Here is a 21,700-nt window from a genome sequence, read left to right on the forward strand (position 1 = left end):
GCAGGAGGAGCAGGAGCAGGAGCAGCAGGAGCAGCAGGAGCAGCAGGAGGAGCAGGAGGAGGAGGAGCAGCAGGAGGAGGAGGAGGAGGAGCAGGAAGAGGAGGAGGAGCACAGACACATGCAGTAAACGGGACAGACTGAGGAGGAGGAGGAGGAGCAGGAGGAGGAGGAGGAGCAGGAGGAGGAGGAGCACAGACACATGCAGTAAACGGGACAAACTGAGGAGGAGGAGGAGGAGCAGCAGGAGCAGCAGGAGGAGGAGCAGCAGGATGTTAAAGTCAGATTATCGGTCAGACCTCGTGGATTAAACAGACGTTAATCCATGAGTGAGTCCGTCTGAGCACGTGCAGAACAAACACAACAACAACAAACAGCAGCGGCGTCCTGCTGACGCCGACACATGAAAACCATCAAGCCCTCCACTGGACGCCGGCCCAGTGGGGAAACTGGGTCAGCATGGCTCGGACTGGTTTGACCTTTGACCTCCAGCTGCTGATCAGCATCATCACAAACAGACGCTGACAGACTTCGGACTTTTATATCGACGACGTTAAACTGCGTTAGATTATTAAGATTATTATGTTTTCTTATATCACATTGTTATGTTTCATCATTTCATGACTTCATATTGTTTTGATGTTAATTTACATTAATTTACATTTTATGATGTCATATTCTAATTATTGCATCACATTGTTCTGATTACAGCTCATCAGGTTCTATAATATTAGTACAGAATCATCAAGTCTTATTACATTATGATGTCAGGTGTTAGATCAGCACGAGGTCATCATGATGTCACTTCCTGTTCATCGTTCAATCAAGTTCACAGCTGATCAGAGAAATCACTTTTAACAGGTTTTCATGAGTCAGACAGCAGCTCATATAGAGTCCGTAAGAGCCCTCAACAGTCCTGAAGAGTCCTCAACAGTCCTAAAGAGTCCTATAGTCCTCAGCAGTCCTAAAGAGTCCTACAGAGTCCTCATCAGTCCTTAAGAGTCCTACAGAGCCCTCAACAGTCCTGAAGAGCCCTCAACAGTTCTAAAGAGTCCTACAGAGCCCTCATCAGTCCTGAAGAGTCCAGTAGCAGTCCTTCAGAGTCCTACAGAGTCCTCATCAGTCCTAAAGAGTCCCACAGAGTCCTCAGCAGTCCTTCAGAGTCCTACAGAGTCCTCATCAGTCCTAAACAGTCCTAAACAGTCCTACAGAGTCCTCATCAGTCCTAAAGAGTCCTACAGAGTCCTCATCAGTCCTAAAGAGTCCTAAAGACTTAAACAACTGTCCTACCATCCACTGTTCAATATGACCCCACTTATTATCCAGACCATAATACTTCTGTGGGGGGAGGAAGAGAAAATGTTAGAACAAGATGAAAAATGAACTTCAAGTTTCAGGTTTAAAGAGAAAAACTGGTGCGTTTGTTTTAAACCTCTTGGCATGGGGGGTGGGTGGAGCTTAGCACACACAGGTAAACTGACTGTTTCCTGTCACCAAGAGCGTCATGTGTGTTCTGAGCGGTAAACCCCGCCCGGCCGGAGCGCCCAGGGGAGTAAAACAAACACAGCAGTGTACAGTTAAGGTGGAACAGAGGAGTTTGTCGTACCTTGTGGCTGTTAAACAGCTACGGCGGGGGGGGGGAGGAGACACAAGAGGAAAGACTGAAGGTTAGAAACACGAGGTCAGAGGTCACAGGTCTGTTAGTGTCACATGACAGCAATAATGAAAATATAGCTTTGTGCAGGAAACACTGACTGCAGATCAGCAGCTCACAAAGTGAGGCAGCTTAAGGACGACTCACAGGTCAGAGGTCGGGGGGGTGCAGGATGTTATCATGATCTATGTTTGCTGGTGATGAACTCATTCAGAGTCATGAACCAGAACCAGAGATGAGAGTGAACTGACTGAACCAGAACCAGAGATGAGAGTGAACTGACTGAACCAGAGATGAGAGTGAACTGACTGAACCAGAGATGAGAGTGAACTGACTGAAACCAGAACCAGAGATGAGAGTGAACTGACTGAAACCAGAGGGATCCACAGAGGTCTTCAGTCCGGAGGCTCAGCAGCATCTACAACGTCTGTAAAAACCAGGTGAAGAGCCTGAAACTGAGCTCATGCTGAAGGTGTGTGGGAGTCAGGATGAAGCTCTCTGTCAAAGCACTGATGAAGGTCTTGGCATGTGGCCGAGCACGGAGGATTCTGGCACGATGACCCCGTTCAGTGATGAGCTCCCGGCTTCGACATCAACTCTCTGAGAGCAGCACTGTACATGAAGACCCTCAAAGGGACCCAGCACCGCTCAGTCACCACCTCGCCTCAGTGAACTGTCTGACACATTGATCCTGATCAATGATGATTATCATGATAATGGCTGGCTGATAAGAAGAGACAGAGGCCGCTGACGGCGTGTGTGAGAAACACGGAGCTCAATCGTTCTGGAGACGCAGCGAGCGAGCCGACGAGTCGGACGCTTTGTTCCTCGCGTGTTTCATCTGTCCACACCTGCAGCATGCTGGGTAACGCTCGCCGGGTCTAATGGGTTACATGATGAGTCCGTTCGTCAGATAATGAGGCTGGTGATTAGGTTTGATGAGCGAGGGGGGAGCAGGGGGTGGAAGGCATCATGGGATCTTTTTCTGTTGAAACTTTGATGAGTTTGAAATGTCAAAGAAACATTTTCTGCTTTCTGCTCGGTGCACGAAGACCCAAAACATTAAAAAAAGACTTTTAGCTGAAACCAGACATTTGATTACATCACTGACAGTCTGAGCCTCTGATTGGTTGGTGGTGCTGTGCTGTATCAGCACTGATCACCTGACTGGATTCAGGAGATCTGACTTCAACACAAAAGAGCTTCGTCACAACAAACCAAACTTTGCTGCTTCCACCTTCAAACTTTTATTAACTAAATCCCATAATTAACTTCTTCACACAGAATATACGGAACGTTCCCTTCAACACAGCTCATCAGTGTCATTTCACTGGAAGGAGTTCTGGTATGTTTGTCATGTTTGGTGATCAATACTCTCGTTGCCACCATGAAAGAACATTTTCCAGTTGTAACATGAAAACTTTTATACTTTTCTTGCTGTTATAAAATAAGAATAATGAACCTCGCGATGACCAGATGTGTTGGTCTGTTGATTTAGTTCAATAAAGTTTCTGCTTCATGTATTTGCACTAACAGATATTGATTATGGATCTTAAATGAGCTGCTGTTAAACTCAGTTTGAATGTTTCTGTGTTCTGTTAAAACATGTTAGAAATAAAGTCATGAAGTGACTCACCAGAGTGAAGCGAGGAACAATCAGATCCACACATCACGAGGCTGCTGACTGACTGAGACTGATGATGATACACTCACTGTTACCTCACACACACACGCTCAGTGTGACCTTTGACCCCACACTGACTCGAACTCTGCAGGATCACAGGTAAGCTCACCTGGAGCTCATCGGGTTTCCTAACAGTAATCAGAGACTGAAGACTTATTCTATTTTATCAGATTAGAAACTCCTGTGGGCCAAAGTGGGGCTCAATGAGGTCTGGTTTTAACCAGTTCAGCTTCTCTCAGTGCTGTTACTTCAGCTTCAGTGAAACACTTCATGAACTGCCTCTTCAGCTTCTTTCAGGTGTTTTGACCGGATGTTTTCAGTATAATGGAAATCATTTATTTATTACACTTTATAACACTTTGCTTTGAGCATTTAATCAGCCAATAAGATGTCTCGTAGCAACGACTCAACAAACCCTGTGGACCAATCAATGGACAGGATGTAGGGGGGCGTGTTGTACCTCTTTCTGTTGTCTCTCCAGCTCCTTCATCCTGATCTCCCGGGCCTCGGCTCTCGCCGCTCGCTTCGCTGCCAGCCTCGCCTCCGCCTGACGCACACAGATCAATACGATCATTGATTATCAAACATTATCCATACGGCTCAGTACGTTATCAATCATTATCCATAATGAATAAACAACTGAATTTCATTTTAAACCTCTGTGACATTATTGAACATTATGAAACATTAATGAACATGAATGAACATCATCGAACGTTACTGAACATTATTAAAAATTAATGAACATTATTAAACATTATTAAACATTAGTGAACATTAGCGAACATCATCGAACGTTACTAAACATTATTGAACATTATTGAACATTAATGAACATTAATGAACATTAATGAACATTAATGAACGTTGCTAAACGTTATTGAACATTATTGAACATTATTGAACATTAATGAATATTAATGAACGTTGCTAAACGTTATTGAACATTAATGAACATTAATGAACATTATTGAACATTAATGAACATTAATGAACGTTGCTAAACGTTATTGAACATTATTGAACATTATTGAACATTAAAGGGATAGTTCGGCATTTTACACATTAATCTGTATGGCATCAACATCTACAGTCTCGTGCTCTCACACTGACTTCGCCCCCAAAGTGTCCTCTGAGCCGAGATCTGGCCAGTTGTGGTCAGTGCGAAAGTAGTTCCGGTAGGTTTCCTAGGGCCAGATAAGGAACACGTTTTTCCTCTCAAAACAGCACTCATTCGAATCAGTGATTTATTTGCATAACAAAAGACGTCAACCACAAAACGTCACACCTCGTAATCGTTTGGGTCTAACTTTATCCCAATTGCGATCAATGCGCGCAGGAGCCACTGTAAGTGACAGGTAGCTAAGCCAGGTGTTTCATTCACAGTTTAGCGTTTGGAAAGCTAGTTACACCATGTCTGACTACAGCAGCGACGAAGAATATGATTTCAGCACACAACCAGAAGGATATCTGTATGAACCCGAATATACGGATGCAGAACTCTATCAGATGGAGGTAGAACGGGCAGAGAGAGAGAGAGAGATGGCGAGCAGAGATGTGGAACGTGAAATCGGGGCCGCAGCTGCGAGACCTCGAGCGACTGATAGAAGGTGGTGTACGTGCAACAAGTGCGAAGTTATGCAGACCGAGGTTGAGTGCTACTGTTGCCATGAATGGGACCTCGTAATGCCTCGCATGCAGGACCTTTCCATTGACGAGGAGGCTGGCGCATCAGCAGCTGTCTGCATCACCAATAACAACGACTTGCCTGCAATCCTGAATGCTGGTGTCCTCGAGACTTTTTTCCACATCCCGAAAATAAACTGGAAAAAGCGCCCCAAACCTGCTGGACCCGATGGCCAGTTGTCTGCAGAGTGAGTTTTTGTCTACATGCTGTTATTTTGATGCTATTGCCTTATACCCTACAGTAGGCCTACAAGTGCTCAATTGTAGCCTACACCGAGTTGTATAAAGTAGAAGTACTCTTACAAATGTTATTACAACACCAGCAGCTTGGTATTGTAGTTGTAACAACGTGATAGTATGGGTGTTGTCAATAAAATAGTAAGATAACATTCTTTATTCTACTTTTTACAAAGCTGCTTGCTTCTATGGCGTTATATTGTATTAGTCTGAGCCATGCAGTAGGCTAGTGCGACCTACAGTCATCACATCCAACATCGAATGAATCTAATTATAGTTTTATACATACCGTGTCATGGGTGGCACTTATAAATATAAATACATAATGTAGTGCATCCCTAAAGTAATTTATGTTCATTTCATCATCATACTTGAAGCAAAATTTACTTCTGAGCATCACTGTGTCTCAATATCAGCCTACTCATGAATGCCCTTCAATCATAAAGCAAGGCCTACCTTATGCATATTATGTCAAGAGAGCTCTAAGGGTTATGTCGCCGTGGCCCAAAGTGTACTCATAAAGGACATTTTCTCTGAGATGTATAAAAACACATAAGGATACCTATTTCACAGTAGCCTGAAATGCTGGTGCATAAATAAAGATACCTTCCTGACAAACTGCTGTGTTGTCAATTAAACAAAATGTGTTTATATACAACCATAATAACTATGCAGTTTACTCAATGTTGACACACTTCATATATCTAATGTGCATAAACTTATTTTCTGTTTGCATTTCAGACAGTACAGGCTGGTCGCCTATCGCATCATAATGGAATGGGCTCTGAAAGGACAGACGCTTGGTCCTGGCAACAGAAGAGTTCTTCCCTCCTGCGTGGTGGCGCTAATAAGAAGAACATATCCATCACCAAGTGGACAATATGCTGGTTTCAAAGAGTCAAATGATGCACTGCAATTGTTTTAGAATTTTAAAAATCAAAAGCTTTACTGTGAATTTCTTTTTGACGTGCAATTTTCTAAAAATACAAAACAAATGTAAAGACACAAATGTAAATAAACAATGTAAATAAACACACTTCTATGACAATATATGTATATACAGTCTCAGTCATCTTTCTCAGTGGCAGGTGTCTCATGAAAGCGTGATTTGTGTGCTGAAACCAATTCAGCCTTGTTTGGCTTTGGTGTTGGGGCAATGTTGGCTGGTATGATGACTGGAGGATGTATGTGGAAAGCTGGGTCTCCGAGCTTCACATTGGTGTCAAGCCGTCATTGGATGACCTTCTCCACCAAATCTTTCGGGAACTCCTGTGTTGTTGGCTCATACAGTCTTCTTGCAACCCACTGATTTGACTGCCGTGAATGGAAGACATTATATCTCTCTTGTCCTAGGAAAAAGGAAATGGGGGGGGACACACAAGATAGGATGGTGTATGATCATTATATATGAAACTCAATATGGTAATGTGTGTCCTGTGATGCTGTGCGAATGCTATTTATGAGCTTACAAATAGGTATCTCTAAAATAGAAAGGCAAACTAAGATGTAATTCATTTGTATAACATTTTTTACATTTCCTGGGAAAAAAAACAGTTATATAGAGTTTTCAAAATGGTCTTGGTCTACTTTTTACTCAGATAAGTAATCAAGAAACATTATCTGTTAGCAGGCAATGTCTAGCAGCTGGACTACAGTCTGATTTCAGAAAGTGCCTGCTTCGACTTCTCATGTCATTTTTTTGGACGGATTTCCAAATTACACGGGCAGGGTGCATCATTTGTCCCAATGTCAGAAATTCTTCTAGTAGCCTACCAAATTTTAAAATGTGACAATCTGAAAATAAAATCTGTGGAATTTTTAGCTCAAACATATGCTGGGTGCTGCCGTTATTTCTCCAGTCTAGAATCTGACAAGGGTAGCTTTATCTTCATTATGCTAGCCAACGCCGTCATGGACTTCTCGTACACGCATAGAAACCATGCACATTCCACGTAGTAATTAGTTTCTGACCATTGTAATAACAGTGTAGCCAACATATTATGTATGTGAAACATCATTGGTGACATGACACCGATAGATGAATATGTTTCACTCACTGAGATAGAATATATCTCAGTGCTTGCACTCGCATAGCCCGCGGTGCATCACCAGAAGACTATACACGGATGCTATAGAAAATATGTGGTACAATTTTGTTTACCTGGGGTGCAGGTACAGCAGTGCTCTTCAAAATACGTCTCTTTGTCTGTCCTTCTGGAAGATAGTCGTCCTCGCTGAAGTGGTCACTGCACACGCGAAGCTTTCTCATCTTCGGTAGTTGGGTGAGCTCCACGTTCAAGCCCAGAGAAAGTAGCCAAAGTCTCCTCAAAGCTACATTCGTCAAAGGGAATCGGTGGAATGTTTGAGGAGACCCACTCTCATCTTTGTTGGTACAGCCTGGATAGGCACAAGTGCGCACCATGTCTCTATCTCGTTTTTCCAAATAAAGAATAGCCGGTGGACTTCTTCTCTCTCTCCTTCTCCTAGCTCTAAAACTAGCTCGTTTGCGTTGCGTCGTCTGCACTCTGTAAACACCATCGAACACTGACGAGAGATCAGTTGGCTCGCACACAACGGTTAGCACTGACAGCGCGCATTGATCGCAATTGGGATAAAGTTAGACCCAAACGATTACGAGGTGTGACGTTTTGTGGTTGACGTCTTTTGTTATGCAAATAAATCACTGATTCGAATGAGTGCTGTTTTGAGAGGAAAAACGTGTTCCTTATCTGGCCCTAGGAAACCTACCGGAACTACTTTCGCACTGACCACAACTGGCCAGATCTCGGCTCAGAGGACACTTTGGGGGCGAAGTCAGTGTGAGAGCACGAGACTGTAGATGTTGATGCCATACAGATTAATGTGTAAAATGCCGAACTATCCCTTTAATGAACATTAATGAACGTTGCTAAACGTTATTGAACATTATTGAACACTATCTCTGAATCAGTGTGATGTCAGCATGTATTTGTTGTTGTCACTCATCAATAACGACACTGAACTGAACTGAACTCCAGACAGCTTCTCATGGACACACTCAGTGATTCATCACAGACTGGAACTGTTCATGAACGACATCAAACACCTGGACGTCAGTGAAACAGTCACAGTTCAGGTGTTCGGGGTTTAGATTTTCTCAGCTGACTTCAGTTCGACTTTCCTCCAGCATGGGCGTGTCTCTCTCCAGGAGGAATGTGGACTATCCACCTGTCTTCGCACCAGGAGACACGCCCTCCATCACCAATGGCAACAACACACCTGAGGCCCCGTTCTCATACCAGGATAAAAAGCAAGGTCTCATAGCAGAAAGCTGACAGCTTGTCAGAAGTCTGGATCTTCTGCTTCTTTCACGCTTATCAAATTCCTCTGGAACGACACATCTGCATCTACACACATCTACATCTGCACACATCTACATCTACACACATCTACATCTGCACACATCTACATCTACATCTGCATCTACACACATCTGCACACATCTACATCTGCATCTACACACATCTGCACACATCTACATCTACATCTGCATCTACACACATCTGCACACATCTACATCTACATCTGCATCTACACACATCTACATCTGCACACATCTACATCTACATCTACACACATCTGCACACATCTACATCTGCACACATCTGCATCTGAATCTGCACACATCTACATCTGCACACATCTACATCTGAATCTGCACACATATACATCTGCACACATCTGCATCTGCACACATCTACATCTGAATCTGCACACATCTGCATCTGCACACATCTACATCTACATCTGCACACATCTGCATCTACATCTACATCTGCACACATCTGCATCTGCACACATCTACATCTACATCTGCACACATCTGCATCTGCACACATCTACATCTGAATCTGCACACATATACATCTGCACACATCTGCATCTGCACACATCTACATCTGCATCTGCACACATCTACATCTACATCTGCACACATCTGCATCTACATCTGCATCTGCACACATCTGCATCTGCACACATCTACATCTGCACACATCTACATCTGAATCTGCACACATCTACATCTGCACACATCTACATCTACATCTGCATCTACACACATCTGCATCTGCATCAATTTGTACAGATATAACTTGATTTAAAGTCTGAGCAGAAGGTTGACGTGCTGTTATTAGTTTGGAAAGTGAAGAAATCAAAGTGATAAAACAGACAAAGGAAGTCGTATAACGACATGATGAAGAGCTGTAATAAACAGTGAGGATGAAGGTCTGATCCAGATCTACGTCCGTCTCGTCATGTTGAGATACAGATTAATGTTTGTGCTGCTGCAGAGGATTAAAGAATGGAGGTCACACCCGCACCCGCCCCCATACACACACACACACACCCAAACACACACCCAAACACACACACACACACACACACACACACACACACACCCAAACACACACACACACACACCCAAACACACACACACACACACCAGTAGGTCACTGCTGCCAGGACTCACACCAGACTCCATTCAACAATCACACGATTTAAACAACAGTCCATGAAGCTCCTCTCTGTTCATCACTAACAGTTTCTGACACAACACAAACAAAAATGAACCCTCACACAGTTCAAATAAGACTTACAGGTGGAGGAAAATGAGCAAAGAAGACGTCAGAGATGAAGAGGATGATAAAATTAAACTGCAACAAGTTCATGCGATGTGTTTTTAATGCAGATCTTGTGTTTTTCTCTTCCTGTAGTTTGTTTTTGTGCAGCTTCATGTGGTTTGTGTGTCTGGATGTTCGTGAATAATGTTTTTAATGACGTGTATTGATCAGTATTGACTGGAGCACACACCTGTGTGTCGTCAGTGATCACTACACAAACTCAGTGACTGTCAGTTCACACCGCGTGAACACTGTCTGAATGAGAGTGAACCGGTTTCCAGCTCTCGGTCTGTTGACCCGCTCGGTCATGTGACTCAGCCGGTTTTCAGACTGCAGAGTAAAAACATTCAGCTGCTCTCAGAACAAACTCCATGGGATCCATCAACACTGTTTTAATCATGTCAAGGCTACTGCTGAACTCACTTAACACTTCCTATGTGACTTTCACAATACAAGCATTCAATATCAATATTTATCTCTTCGTCTAATCTTCAGACTGTCTTCATCTGATCACCTGCGCAGGTGAGTCTTATTTCATTAATGTCATTTCAAAGCACCTTATTGTCAGAATTCTTCCTCATATAAACAATGAGGTTCCATCAGAAGGCAGAAGAAATCTGAGGAGCTCATTCTCTGAACAGCAGCTGATTTTTCTGTTAACATATACAACTCATGATGAAACCGCTTGATTTCTCCATGTTTTGTCGCTGGTTTGGTCTAGAGATCGTCAGGAACTCAAAACTGGAGCAGCTGGAAAACGAAGTTTATCTTAAAATGTGACAAACGATGAATTAATAATCAACAGAGTTGATCATCTATTAGTGAACCATGGTTTGAGCTTTACAACAAATATTCAATGTGAAATAAATCCGTGAGGATATTTTCCTCCACAAGAGAATCAAACAACACTGAAATCATCCTGGAAGCTCCTGGAAACTCTTCAAGGACTCCTGGAGAAGCCTTGAATGCTGGATCAGCGACCACAGAGTTAAAACAACAACGACCACAGAAGAAGAGCGAGCGGCTCATTTCACATTCCAGCGTTAGTATGTAGGACGAAAGCATGATGACGAACAATACAACAACACGCACGCACGCACGCACGCACGCACGCACACACACAGAGGGAACATAAAGGAGCCTTTGTTACAACAACAGAGACGATTACAGAAAGCTGATGAGGTCATTATTTATGTGTCTGTTCATATAGTTTATAGACTGAATATCTATACAAACATAAATACTGCATGTACATACATACTCACACATATATAATGTACATACATACTCACACATATATAATGTGCATACATACTTATAAAGAAGAAATATTAACTAAATATAAACTAGATCGACAGACAGCAGTGAAAAAGAGACAAATAACGACCTCACAGGCTTTCACTGAAATATTATTATCATGTTACAGCAGAAACTCAGCTTCAACAGGTCAAAAGAGGACAAAGTGACATTTTTCTGAATGATCGTGTTGATTTCGTGAATAATTGTGTGTTCGTCATACTGAACACTGACAAGCTGAGGTAAAAACCAAACTATAAGATCAAACGATAAACGTTAAGGAACGAAACAAAAGAGAAAAATTAAATAAACCAATAAAATAAAAGAGTCAAAAGATAAAATACTGTAATATCATTAAAAAAAATCAAATAGAGTAAAATAAAAAAGTAGCAATACACATACAATAAAAATACAACACTAAAGCAAAAGGAAAACAATACACAGCATATATATATATACAATATATGTGTGTGTGTGTGTGTGTGTGTGTAATTAAACACGGTGACTTTCACATACTGAGCCAGATCATAATTAATCTGAATTTAATTTTTAGTTTATTGTGACAAACTTGTCCGCGTTTTTATCATTTAATTCTTTATTTTCATCGTTAATCATTTAAAGCTTCACTTGGTTTTCATTTTCTTTACAGTTTGAATAACCTATTGATCACCATTTCGAATCAATACATGTTTCATGTACGGTTACCTGCCCCCCCCCTCCCACCACAAACAGGTGTTTCCGGTCCGATCTGCCGCAACATCACTGATGAATTTAGTGACACCGGAAAAATCTGCAGCTGCCGGATCCTCCGCAGTGTCACACACTGAACTGTAGCCTCGTACCGCCTCCATATCAAATCAATAATCATATCAATAACAGGATCGAACAGCAGCCTCACCTCACGTGCGATCTGGTTCAGAGCATCGTCCTCGGCCGTCAGCTTCTCCCGGTTCGGGATCCTCTTCCTGCCCGGTCCCTGAGTGCCCATCGTTCAGGAGGGTTTTACTGTGAGCCGAATTATCCACAAAGGTGTCCTGACGTCCGGAACATTCAAACCCGTTTTCAAGAGCTCAGAAATTCTGAATTAAATGCGTTTGACATTAAAAACTCGTGTTTTTCTGACGCTGTTCGGCGGTCACCTTCTCTCGGGTCCAGATCTCTAAGTGTCCATCGTTCGGGAGATTATTAATGCGAGCCGAAGAGTCCACAGCGGTGTCCTCCTGTATAAAACATCCGGACTCGGTGTTCAGAAGCGGAAAAATACTAAATAAAACTGTTTAACATGATAAAATATATTTTTCTGATGCTACTCGGCGACCGGAGGATGTCCGGAGCGGCTGAGGGCCGAGCTCCAGTCGCAGTTCATCCCGGTTTAGCAAGCTAACGCTAGCCCGCTGCTAAGCGTCACAACTGGACACCGGAAAGGCAAAAACACTTAAAATCAACGGTTGCTGTCGTTGTTGCCTGTTGCCTCCGTTCACATGCCACAGTGAGGAGAAACCGTCACCGCAGCGTCGGTAACACGGCCGGTAAACTCGTTAATCCGCCATCTTCAACGGCCGCCGCGTACATTTCACGTATCCGAAGAAAGAACCGGCTTTTCTTTCCTGCGGGACCGTGAAGTAAACACAGGTTACTTTTTCAGGTGAGCCGCAGCTCGTCTGGTGCCGGACCTTAAACACACCCCGACAGGACGTTCCGCACTGCAGTGACGCCAACAGGACACTTTAATTGTGGTGGGGACAGGAAGTTCACTCTGTCAACGTAAACACTGTGAGACACACGCAGGAAGTGTCGGCTTTCAAAATAAAAACCTGTACACAGATGGATTGAATTGATTGACATTGAAATATACATTTTTAATTGATATATAAAAAATGCTCGCTTTTTAACTGCAGAATAAGTCATCTTTCAGTCAAGTTAGACAGAATCTTGCTTCCAGTTACCTGTTTCAAAATAAAAGGAGGATCCAAGTTGGTCCTTTTATTTTTAAAAGCAATCAATAACTCCTCATCCTAAAGTTTATTTATAGTTTATTGACCAGAAAGCCAAACACTGACACAGACATCAACATTTACAATATCACTTATTATCATCAATACAGTATTTCCTTTCATCAATAATCAAACAAACTAAACATTTTTAATCATCTGAACATTTCCAAACAACAACTATTGCTAATACTGATCAATAAATTCCAGTTTACAATGAACAGTCCATTAATAAGTTCATAGAAACCACAAGAGGAAAAGTTGTTTTGTGTTTTCTGCTGAAATTCACTCACATTGACTCTTGAATTCGAGCCATTGATTGATTGTATCAGAAGTGATCAGAAAGGCTGAAAACATGAAACAAATCAATAATTTCTCATAAACAGCTCAGTTCAGACTACGGGAGCTCAATGCCGCCAAATTTCCATTAATGTAAAAGTTAAAAAGGTACATTTTTATTGTGCTTTACTATTTAAAACTAACTCAGATTTTTGATTAGAAACGGTTTGTTCATTTGACTGAAAATCTGTTTTATTTTCATAGTTTCGGTTTACATATTTATGTAACGTCACATCTCATTCAATTGTTAACTGTAACATTTGACTCAGCAGTTCTCATTTCACTTGTCTGGTTTAACACTGAAAAAGGAAATAATGTATTTTTCACTTTCAAAAGCTTTTTGGGTTTTTTTTCTTTTAATGTAATTTTAAAAAGAAGATTTAATTGTTGATTAATGATTTGTTTTGGTCTTTTTTTATCTATTTTGTTAAATGATGTGTTTAATATCTTTGTGATTTTAGTATATTTTATTTTTTTTTAAATCTAAATTGTACCTTTTTGTTGCTTTTTGCATCTTTTTTTGCATCTATCTATCTATATATATATATATATATATATATATATACTATCTCAAGTGTTTCAAACATTTTTTAATTTGTGCTGTTATTAGTTGCACTGTGACACTTTATGCAGATGATAACTCACATTTTCTCTGTAAACTGTACGGTCTTTTATCATTTATGTCACAATTTGAGTTGGTGTTTGCGATCTTTAATCGTGGATTTAAATTTGGTTTTCATGTGTCAGTTTTGACTCAAATAATGTGGCAGCTTTTTTATCCTGCTGGACATTAATGGGAACAAAATTCTGCACACATTTAATATATTAATTCATGTTTTTTAAAGTGGAAAATATTTTTCTTTTCATTTCTGTGGAGAGACGTGACGACGTTTGATAGTAATAACGAAATTAATGTTAGATCCAAAAAGGGAAATTCACAATATTTTCAAAATAAAAAGGAAAAAGAAGATGAATGTCAAATGTTTGTCTGTTGCAACAGGAAACATTCGGCTCTCGATGAACTCTGACTTCGTCTTCACATATTTTTAATCTGAGTTGTGTTTTAGTCAAATATCTTGAATTCCTGTTTCGTGGAGACTGAAAAGCATTTTTCTCTTGAAGACATTAAAAGACAAAGAACAGTTTGGATGAAGCTCATAATTTTACAAATGAAGACACAGGAAGTAAAGAAAGGACGAACGCGTCAGCTGACACACGTTTCCTGTTCCAGCTGCTGTTCAGGTTTCAGCTTCAGTACATGTTGGACTTCCACTGAGCTCCGTTCGTGTTTTCTGTCAACAAAAACAACAGCACAGCGTTAACGATGACGATCGTTTCAATCTTTTCACTCATATTTGTGCATCTGTCAACACCTGAAAATATATTTTTGTCTGCAGTGAATTCACATTCAGGAGCGTCTTACTGGAGAAGTCTTGTGTTGATTTTTTCCTCTGATGACTTCCAGGAAGCTGCTTTTATTTCAAGGAAACATGTAAACTCATGAAAAACAAATCACATGTCAAACTGGGCCACAAAGTCAAATCTCATAATAACTAATCAACAAGCTCAATTAAAGAATTTTAGAATTTCAAAATAAAGGCGTCAGATTTAAAACCTCTTTGTAATGATGACGATCTTGTAAGATAATTATCGTGTAATTACCTGATCAGCTTGGAATTATAATACACATATCTGCTAATAATGTCTTGACAGAAAAGAACCGACGACAAACCGACCTTCTTCTTGGTTCCAGCAGCGTTCAGAGCAGCGATCTTACTCTCAATATCCGACACCTGCAATCAAACCGCAGAATAATGTGATCAAGACACGCTTCCTGCTGATTTCATGATCGTTTTCTCATAATTCTAAAAGACTGTGACACAGTTTTCTTGTGCTTTTGACTCTGAAGCTGCAGCTGATGGGATCTGAATGACGTTTTTAATGAATACAGGTGTTTAAAGATTCTGTTCATGAAACAGCTCATGATTTTTAGATTCCACGTTGTGATGTGATTTCATGTTTCAAGACTCTAAATCCAGCGGACCAATCACAGCTCAGCATGCGGTACTGCTTCACACAGGTGTGCGTCTCGACCCACCTCGCTTTCGGCGCTCTGGACTCTGGCGGCGGTCAGCGCCACCACGTCCTCCAGCTCCGACAGCTCCGAGTCCGTCGTCCCTCCGAAACGATTCTTGGCGCTCTGCTCGAGTCGTCGCAGTTTCGTCTCCAGTTCGTACGACTGACCGGCTGTGATGTACACCTGGACAGGTAACACGGCAAACACACCTGTGTGACCTGAGGGGGCGCTAACACGCCGCTGCAGCACTGACAACAACAATAATAGTGATAATAATAATAATAATAATAAAAACAGTGGTATAATAATAATAATAATAATAATAATAACAGTGGTATAATAATACTAATACTAATAATAATAATAATAATAATAATAATAATAACAGGGCTGCGTATGGCTGAAAAACACAGACTGGTTCTCATCTTTATGAGCTCACGTTTTGTCCTTGTAAATAAAAACCTTTTCAGTTTGAACAGTTTGAAAAGTTCTCATAGTAATTTATAATCACATGATCACATGACTGGGGTCACCTGGGGTCACTGTGCGTGTGTGTGTGTGTGTGTGTGTGTGTGTGTGTGTGTGTGTGTGTGTGTGAGAGAGCGTTTAAGAAATTGGATTTTTTAAAGGAAAACGCCAAAATGTGTGAACCTTTCAGCCCTTTTCTCAGCTAAGACTCTGCTCCTGCTGGACCCAAACTGGAACCAGTACTGACCAGCTGGTTTTACAGATACCTAGCCCTGTTTGTGACACGGCAGATGGGGAGTATTAAAGCCAGTCCAGACATTTCCGCCATGCTTCGGACGAGGCGGGAGGGTTCGGATTAGGTTGACGTTCAGACAAAAAGATGTTAGGGGGAAAACGAGGCGTGCAGTTCATGTTTGAAGCTTACATTTTCCTCAAGTTCCCTGAAAGCATCATCTGCTTGCTTAACGTCAGTCCCTACTAAGTGGGATTTGTCGACCGGCTCTGAGAGGCCGTACTCGACCATTGCGTTTTCTGTGGCATTAATGGTTCTCAGGACCTCAGTGGTGAGGTCACAGAGGGCGGCAGCAGTTGATCTCTGAAAGCCATGTAGAGGGACAGATGTTAGCAGCTGGAAAACAACGTCTGATCTGCAGCAGCTACCGGCCTGGAGGCCACTCGCCGTGTTGTGTTTGTGCAGTTCACTTCAGCTCTCTGTGGTCATGACGACAGGTGAGGGTCTGTGGACGCTCTAATCAGCAGGACTAATGACTGATCAGCATTTTACGACCCACTACAGAGGGGGCCGACATCTGACGTCAGCGACAGATATTAGACCATTTTACTTCAGACATGAAGAAGGAAATGACAGCGTGACTAAAATCACGCCAGAGAAACGTGCACTCATAACGTGCTACACCTGTTTCATCCAGGTTGTGTTAACAAGCTCATTATTGTGAACGAGGTGTTGGATCCATAACGCTCGAACAGGACAAAAACACTTTATTTGAGGCCGGCGGCGGCTCGGTAGCGTTCAAGACAAGAGAACAAGTGGAGTGTTTCCTGGATGGTTACTTTAAAAATGTTGCCATCTCTTGTTTAAACGTGTCGGCGATGCTGTGTGGATGAATAACTCAGGTAAACGCCACCTGAGCGCTGCAGGTGTGTGGATCCAGGCAGGTAGCTGCTGACTTCACATTTACACAACCTGCTGCATGAGCGGCAAAGACCTCTGAAGGCGGTTAGCTAACGCAGGAGGCGGCGGGTTAGTGGGGAGGAGGTCATGCGGTCCGACTGTTTCCTGTTGTCTGCAGGAAGTCTTTAAACCTGATCCCAGAAACGACGATGAGGAGTTCAAGAGACGAAGAGCTCGTCCTCAAACCTCGTTCATCCATTTCAGGAAGAAAAGTCACTGAAATGTCGATGATCCGGGTTTCCGGACAAATCTTTCCAAAACATCATGAACATTTTTTCATATTAATCTGAGACTTTTATATTTTTTAGTTTGATGTTGTGTCATGTTCGTTAACTTTTCTTTGGTGAAAACGTTTCCAGGAAACTTTTATTTTGTAGTGGAGCTCTTCAGAATGACAAAAGTCTTGATATAAACGTCATTTTAAATTCATACATATGTTTGAATCTCTCCTGTCCGCTGGGACCTTTTACTGATGGACCGTAACGTCTTCTTCAGGGATAAGCTGAGCCATGCCGGGGAAGCACCTTCACTGAGGTCACCACAAATGGGATCCTGGACGTTCACGAAACATGTTAAAAACTCAAGATCTCGCCACTCAAAGATAATAACTGACACGGATAAGATCAAATCCATCCTTCATTAAAATAAATATCAGAGCCCAAACTGAGATATTAGACTCATCTGACGGAAACGAGACATGAACAAGACGACACGTCAAGTGTTTCAGAAACCTTCAGGTTCCCATTTGCTGTCCTCCATCCTGACAATGAACCCATGAATCAGTCGGGTCAGATCATCCGTCCCGACCGTCCTACCTTCTGAGCCTCGGTGGGCATCTCGTCGCTGGACGAACTCAGTTCTTTGTCCCTCAGCGAGTCCAGAGTGACCGCCGGGCCGCCCCTGATGCCAGCTGGACCTTTACCCACAGAGAAGGACTTCTTGGTGGCCTCGTCGTCCGACGACAGGCCCTTATCGCTCAGGTTCCCCGCAAGCTCGCTCAGCTTCCTCCTCAGCTTCTCCTCCTCGTTCTGACCCGACGGAGTCGACGTCTGCACGACAAGAATATATTCATTGACGATTTTCACGCCAGGTTATTGAGACAAAAAGAGATCAAGGTATTTCTCCACAGTTTTCCTCTCGGAGGACATGGACTCGTCCTGAAGCAGGTTGGTCTCGACTCGCCTCGTCGGCCGGCGTCATCTTCTCCTCCAGGCGGCTCAGCAGACTCTCAATGGCAAACATGCGTTTGTTCAGCTCGTTCATCTACGAAGCACAAACCAGAGAGGGATGATCAGAGGAAGAGGCTCAGTCTGATGATGATGATGATGATGATGATGACATCATTTACAGTTATCATAGCTAATGACGATGCTGAGTCTGAGAACACACGATTGGAAATGTGTCGGATAATCAGTCTTAGACAGTGATTGGTCGTCTTTTCTTACGGGCGGGGCTTGTCCCAGGTTCTCCTGGGACGAGGCTCTGCTGTTCCGGCGGCGGTGGGGGGGCTGTTGGTACATGGGGGCGTATCTCGGGTAATCGTCCTCATCAGAGGTGTCGACGTACTGCTGCCGAGCCACCGAGGAGCTGATCTTGGACAGAGAGCGAGTCCGGACCATCCTGCTCTCTCCATAGTCCTCTGACAACACACAGGTGTACACAGGTAAACACCCACAGGTAAATACAGACAGACAAATCACCTCACTGTTACCTCACCTTTACCTGGCTTACAACAACCAGCGAGAGACTGAGCAGACCATTTTCCCTCTGATGGAACAAAGTGTTGTTATGTACTCTGTGTGTACTGATACTCACATATGTACTGTGTGTACTGTGTGTACATGTACCAGGTCTCATGGCGTATCGGTCCAGGCTCTTCCTGCGGTTCCCTCGGTGGTTGTACATGTCGTAGTCCAAATCATTCCTGTAACCTCGATCATCCTGCATCTGCTGCACAAAAACAAACTGACGTTGTCTCGATGTTAGCACGCTGTCTTCACTCAGAGACAGTTTGTCCAGAGGAGTCCAGAGGACGGACAGAGAGCTTCATCACATGGAGCAACAACAATCGGCTGAAGATCAACATCAGCACAACCAATCAGCTCGCGGTGGCTACGATGCTACAAATATGGCCACTGCTTCAGAGAAGCTACAGACTGAAACGTGGAGGCTTCACACATGTTGAACCTGCAGCTCAGAAGATCCAAACAGTCAGCTCAGGTTCAAGGTGGCCTCCCAAGATTAGAGTCAGTTCAGTATCTGACCAAATGTGAAATATTCAGGTGTCATATACCTCAGGTGTTGTCGTACCTCAGGTGTCGTGTACCTCAGGTGTCGTGTACCTCAGGTGTTGTGTACCTCAGGTGTCATGTACCTCAGGTGTCATATACCTCAGGTAGCGTGTACCTCAGGTAGCGTGTACCTCAGGTGTCGTGTACCTCAGGTGTCGTGTACCTCAGGTGTCATATACCTCAGGTCTAGTGTACCTCAGGTGTCGTGTACCTCAGGTGTCATATACCTCAGGTGTCGTGTACCTCATGTGTCATATACCTCAGATGTTGTCGTACCTCAGGTGTTGTGTACCTCAGGTGTCATATACCTCAGGTGTCGTGTACCACAGGTGTCGTGTATCTCAGGTGTCGTGTACCTCAGGTGTCGTGTACCTCAGGTGTTGTCGTACCTCAGGTGTCGTGTACCTCAGGTGTTGTCGTACCTGTACAGACTGTCGTCGTGAATGAGGGAAATATTCCTCAGGGTCAAAGTCAAGAGGATGAACCGACAGCAGACGTTTGTTCTTCCTCATCTGAACACAAGGAAGAAGAAATGAAGAGTCTCAGCGATGCGAGCGCGGCGTCTGAATCGGCATCAGAACATTTCTAGCGTCTGGTTACCACTTTGTAGCGCTGAGCGTCGGCCTCCCCGTGGTCGTCCTCGGCGCCGTTATACACGTCTGCGGGTGCAAAGGAAACAAGTCTGCGCTCAGCAACAGCAAGTTTCATCCGAAATCCTTGATTCAGTCCAGATACGCAGATTCAAGTGTGTTCATCTAAAATATGACTGTGTTCGTACGTATGCAGACGATGTCACGCATATAATCTGTAAAAATATTGGATTTTTTCAAGATCGGAGGGAAGATTTGCAGTAATAACTCAAAGCCTAATTTTTCCGACATTTTTTTCAAAGTGTTGGAACATTCCACAGATGGAAAGAAGACGTTCCTGTTCTGTGTTTGTCAAAGGATCACAGATCACTTCCTCGGATTATTGCTCATTTTACACAGAATCTTTCTCCAGTTTGTTCCAGCAGGGACTCACGGCTGCGGACGTCCGGCATACTCTGAGTGTCGTCATCACGACCACCTGGAGAAGAAACAGCGAGGCCTGTTAGCATGTGTGTGATTGGATAACTTTATTCATACACTGGAAAATAAATTACATTTTATATTACACTGATCATTGATAAACTGTATTGATTGTTTCACATTGTACTGGATGTTAGCATATTTTAGTTTCTCTGTTTTATATATATCTGATATAATTCTTGACTGAATGATCATTACTTGATCTGTGACGTCTGGCTGAACTAAATCAAGAGCGTTTAAGAAGAGACAGGTGTCACAGATCAGTGAAACACGAGTACACAGGTGAGTCCAACAGGTAAGAGTGATGTCAGAGCAGACTCACCATCTCCATTCAGCCTCTTGTACAGTGACCTCATCACCTTGGCGCTGCCGAAGCGTTTGAAGCGGTTTCTCACGTTGTCGTGGTACCAGCCTGCAGTACCGATCTTCACCACCCTGCGGATACGCGCAGAACAAACACTAAAACTGGACTGTTCTTCTCAACAAGTGGAGCACCGAAACCAGCTGAAGCCAAAGCAGACAGGTGTTTATATGTGGCTCAATGCTAACATGTTAGCAGACAGCACACAAACTGAAAATTTTAGCACAAAGTCAAGCACACCTTTAAATGAAAACTAGCAGGTTCCTTGCTAATAAATGACAGTTGACACAATCTACAACAAACATAATTAACAGTGACGGTGGGCTCCGTGATGAAAACTGCATCGCCACACGTTGTCATTAAAGACGAGCTAACAGTTAGCTAACAGTCTTCGTCACCGCAGACGTCACGTTGGTCCCTAAACTCTGAGAAAACGTTGGTGTGTCGGCGTTTCTGAGGCCGACAGGTGCCTCGCCTGAGGTCGGGAGTCTCACCTGGTCATGCGGCAGTTGTCACACACCCAGCCGTGCTCCTTCTTGTTGTAGCGGCTGCAGGACTTGCAGCTGTACATGTGGCAGTCCAGACACTGACGCTTGCTGTTGACCAGGAACTTAAAGGGCTGCAGGCAGCAAATGCACAGCGAGTTGGACAGCTGGTTCTGAGAGCCCAGCAGCTCTCGCTTCGAATCCTCCTTCT

General features: G+C 43.1%; 2 protein-coding genes across 3 annotated transcripts in view; both read right to left on the minus strand.

Moving 5' to 3' along the window:
* The window catches only part of LOC121627283 (leucine-rich repeat flightless-interacting protein 2-like), a 30,426-nt gene extending 17,527 nt beyond the window's left edge, over window positions 1-12,899 (minus strand). For both annotated transcript variants that reach the window (XM_041966117.1, XM_041966116.1), the window contains exons 1-2: window positions 12,114-12,899; window positions 3,796-3,882 (exon numbers count right to left, since the gene is read on the minus strand). In XM_041966117.1, coding sequence (XP_041822051.1) covers window positions 3,796-3,882; window positions 12,114-12,203 — 177 coding nt within the window. In that variant the 5' untranslated portion in view covers window positions 12,204-12,899. The remainder of the gene's footprint in view (window positions 1-3,795; window positions 3,883-12,113) is intronic.
* Window positions 12,900-14,176: 1,277 nt separating this feature from the next.
* The window catches only part of mlpha (melanophilin a), a 10,863-nt gene continuing 3,339 nt past the window's right edge, over window positions 14,177-21,700 (minus strand). The window contains exons 2-15 of the mRNA XM_041966433.1: window positions 21,499-21,700; window positions 20,966-21,078; window positions 20,597-20,641; window positions 20,174-20,232; window positions 19,996-20,085; window positions 19,130-19,229; window positions 18,728-18,921; window positions 18,465-18,545; window positions 18,098-18,331; window positions 16,515-16,685; window positions 15,644-15,805; window positions 15,282-15,338; window positions 14,969-15,014; window positions 14,177-14,837 (exon numbers count right to left, since the gene is read on the minus strand). The exon at window positions 21,499-21,700 is cut by the window's right edge and continues 20 nt beyond it. Of these exons, the coding sequence (XP_041822367.1) occupies window positions 14,797-14,837; window positions 14,969-15,014; window positions 15,282-15,338; window positions 15,644-15,805; window positions 16,515-16,685; window positions 18,098-18,331; window positions 18,465-18,545; window positions 18,728-18,921; window positions 19,130-19,229; window positions 19,996-20,085; window positions 20,174-20,232; window positions 20,597-20,641; window positions 20,966-21,078; window positions 21,499-21,700 (1,595 nt within the window). The 3' untranslated portion in view covers window positions 14,177-14,796. The remainder of the gene's footprint in view (window positions 14,838-14,968; window positions 15,015-15,281; window positions 15,339-15,643; window positions 15,806-16,514; window positions 16,686-18,097; window positions 18,332-18,464; window positions 18,546-18,727; window positions 18,922-19,129; window positions 19,230-19,995; window positions 20,086-20,173; window positions 20,233-20,596; window positions 20,642-20,965; window positions 21,079-21,498) is intronic.

Source organism: Chelmon rostratus, chromosome 24 (genome assembly GCF_017976325.1).
Source record: "Chelmon rostratus isolate fCheRos1 chromosome 24, fCheRos1.pri, whole genome shotgun sequence".
Taxonomy (NCBI): Eukaryota; Metazoa; Chordata; class Actinopteri; order Chaetodontiformes; family Chaetodontidae; genus Chelmon; species Chelmon rostratus.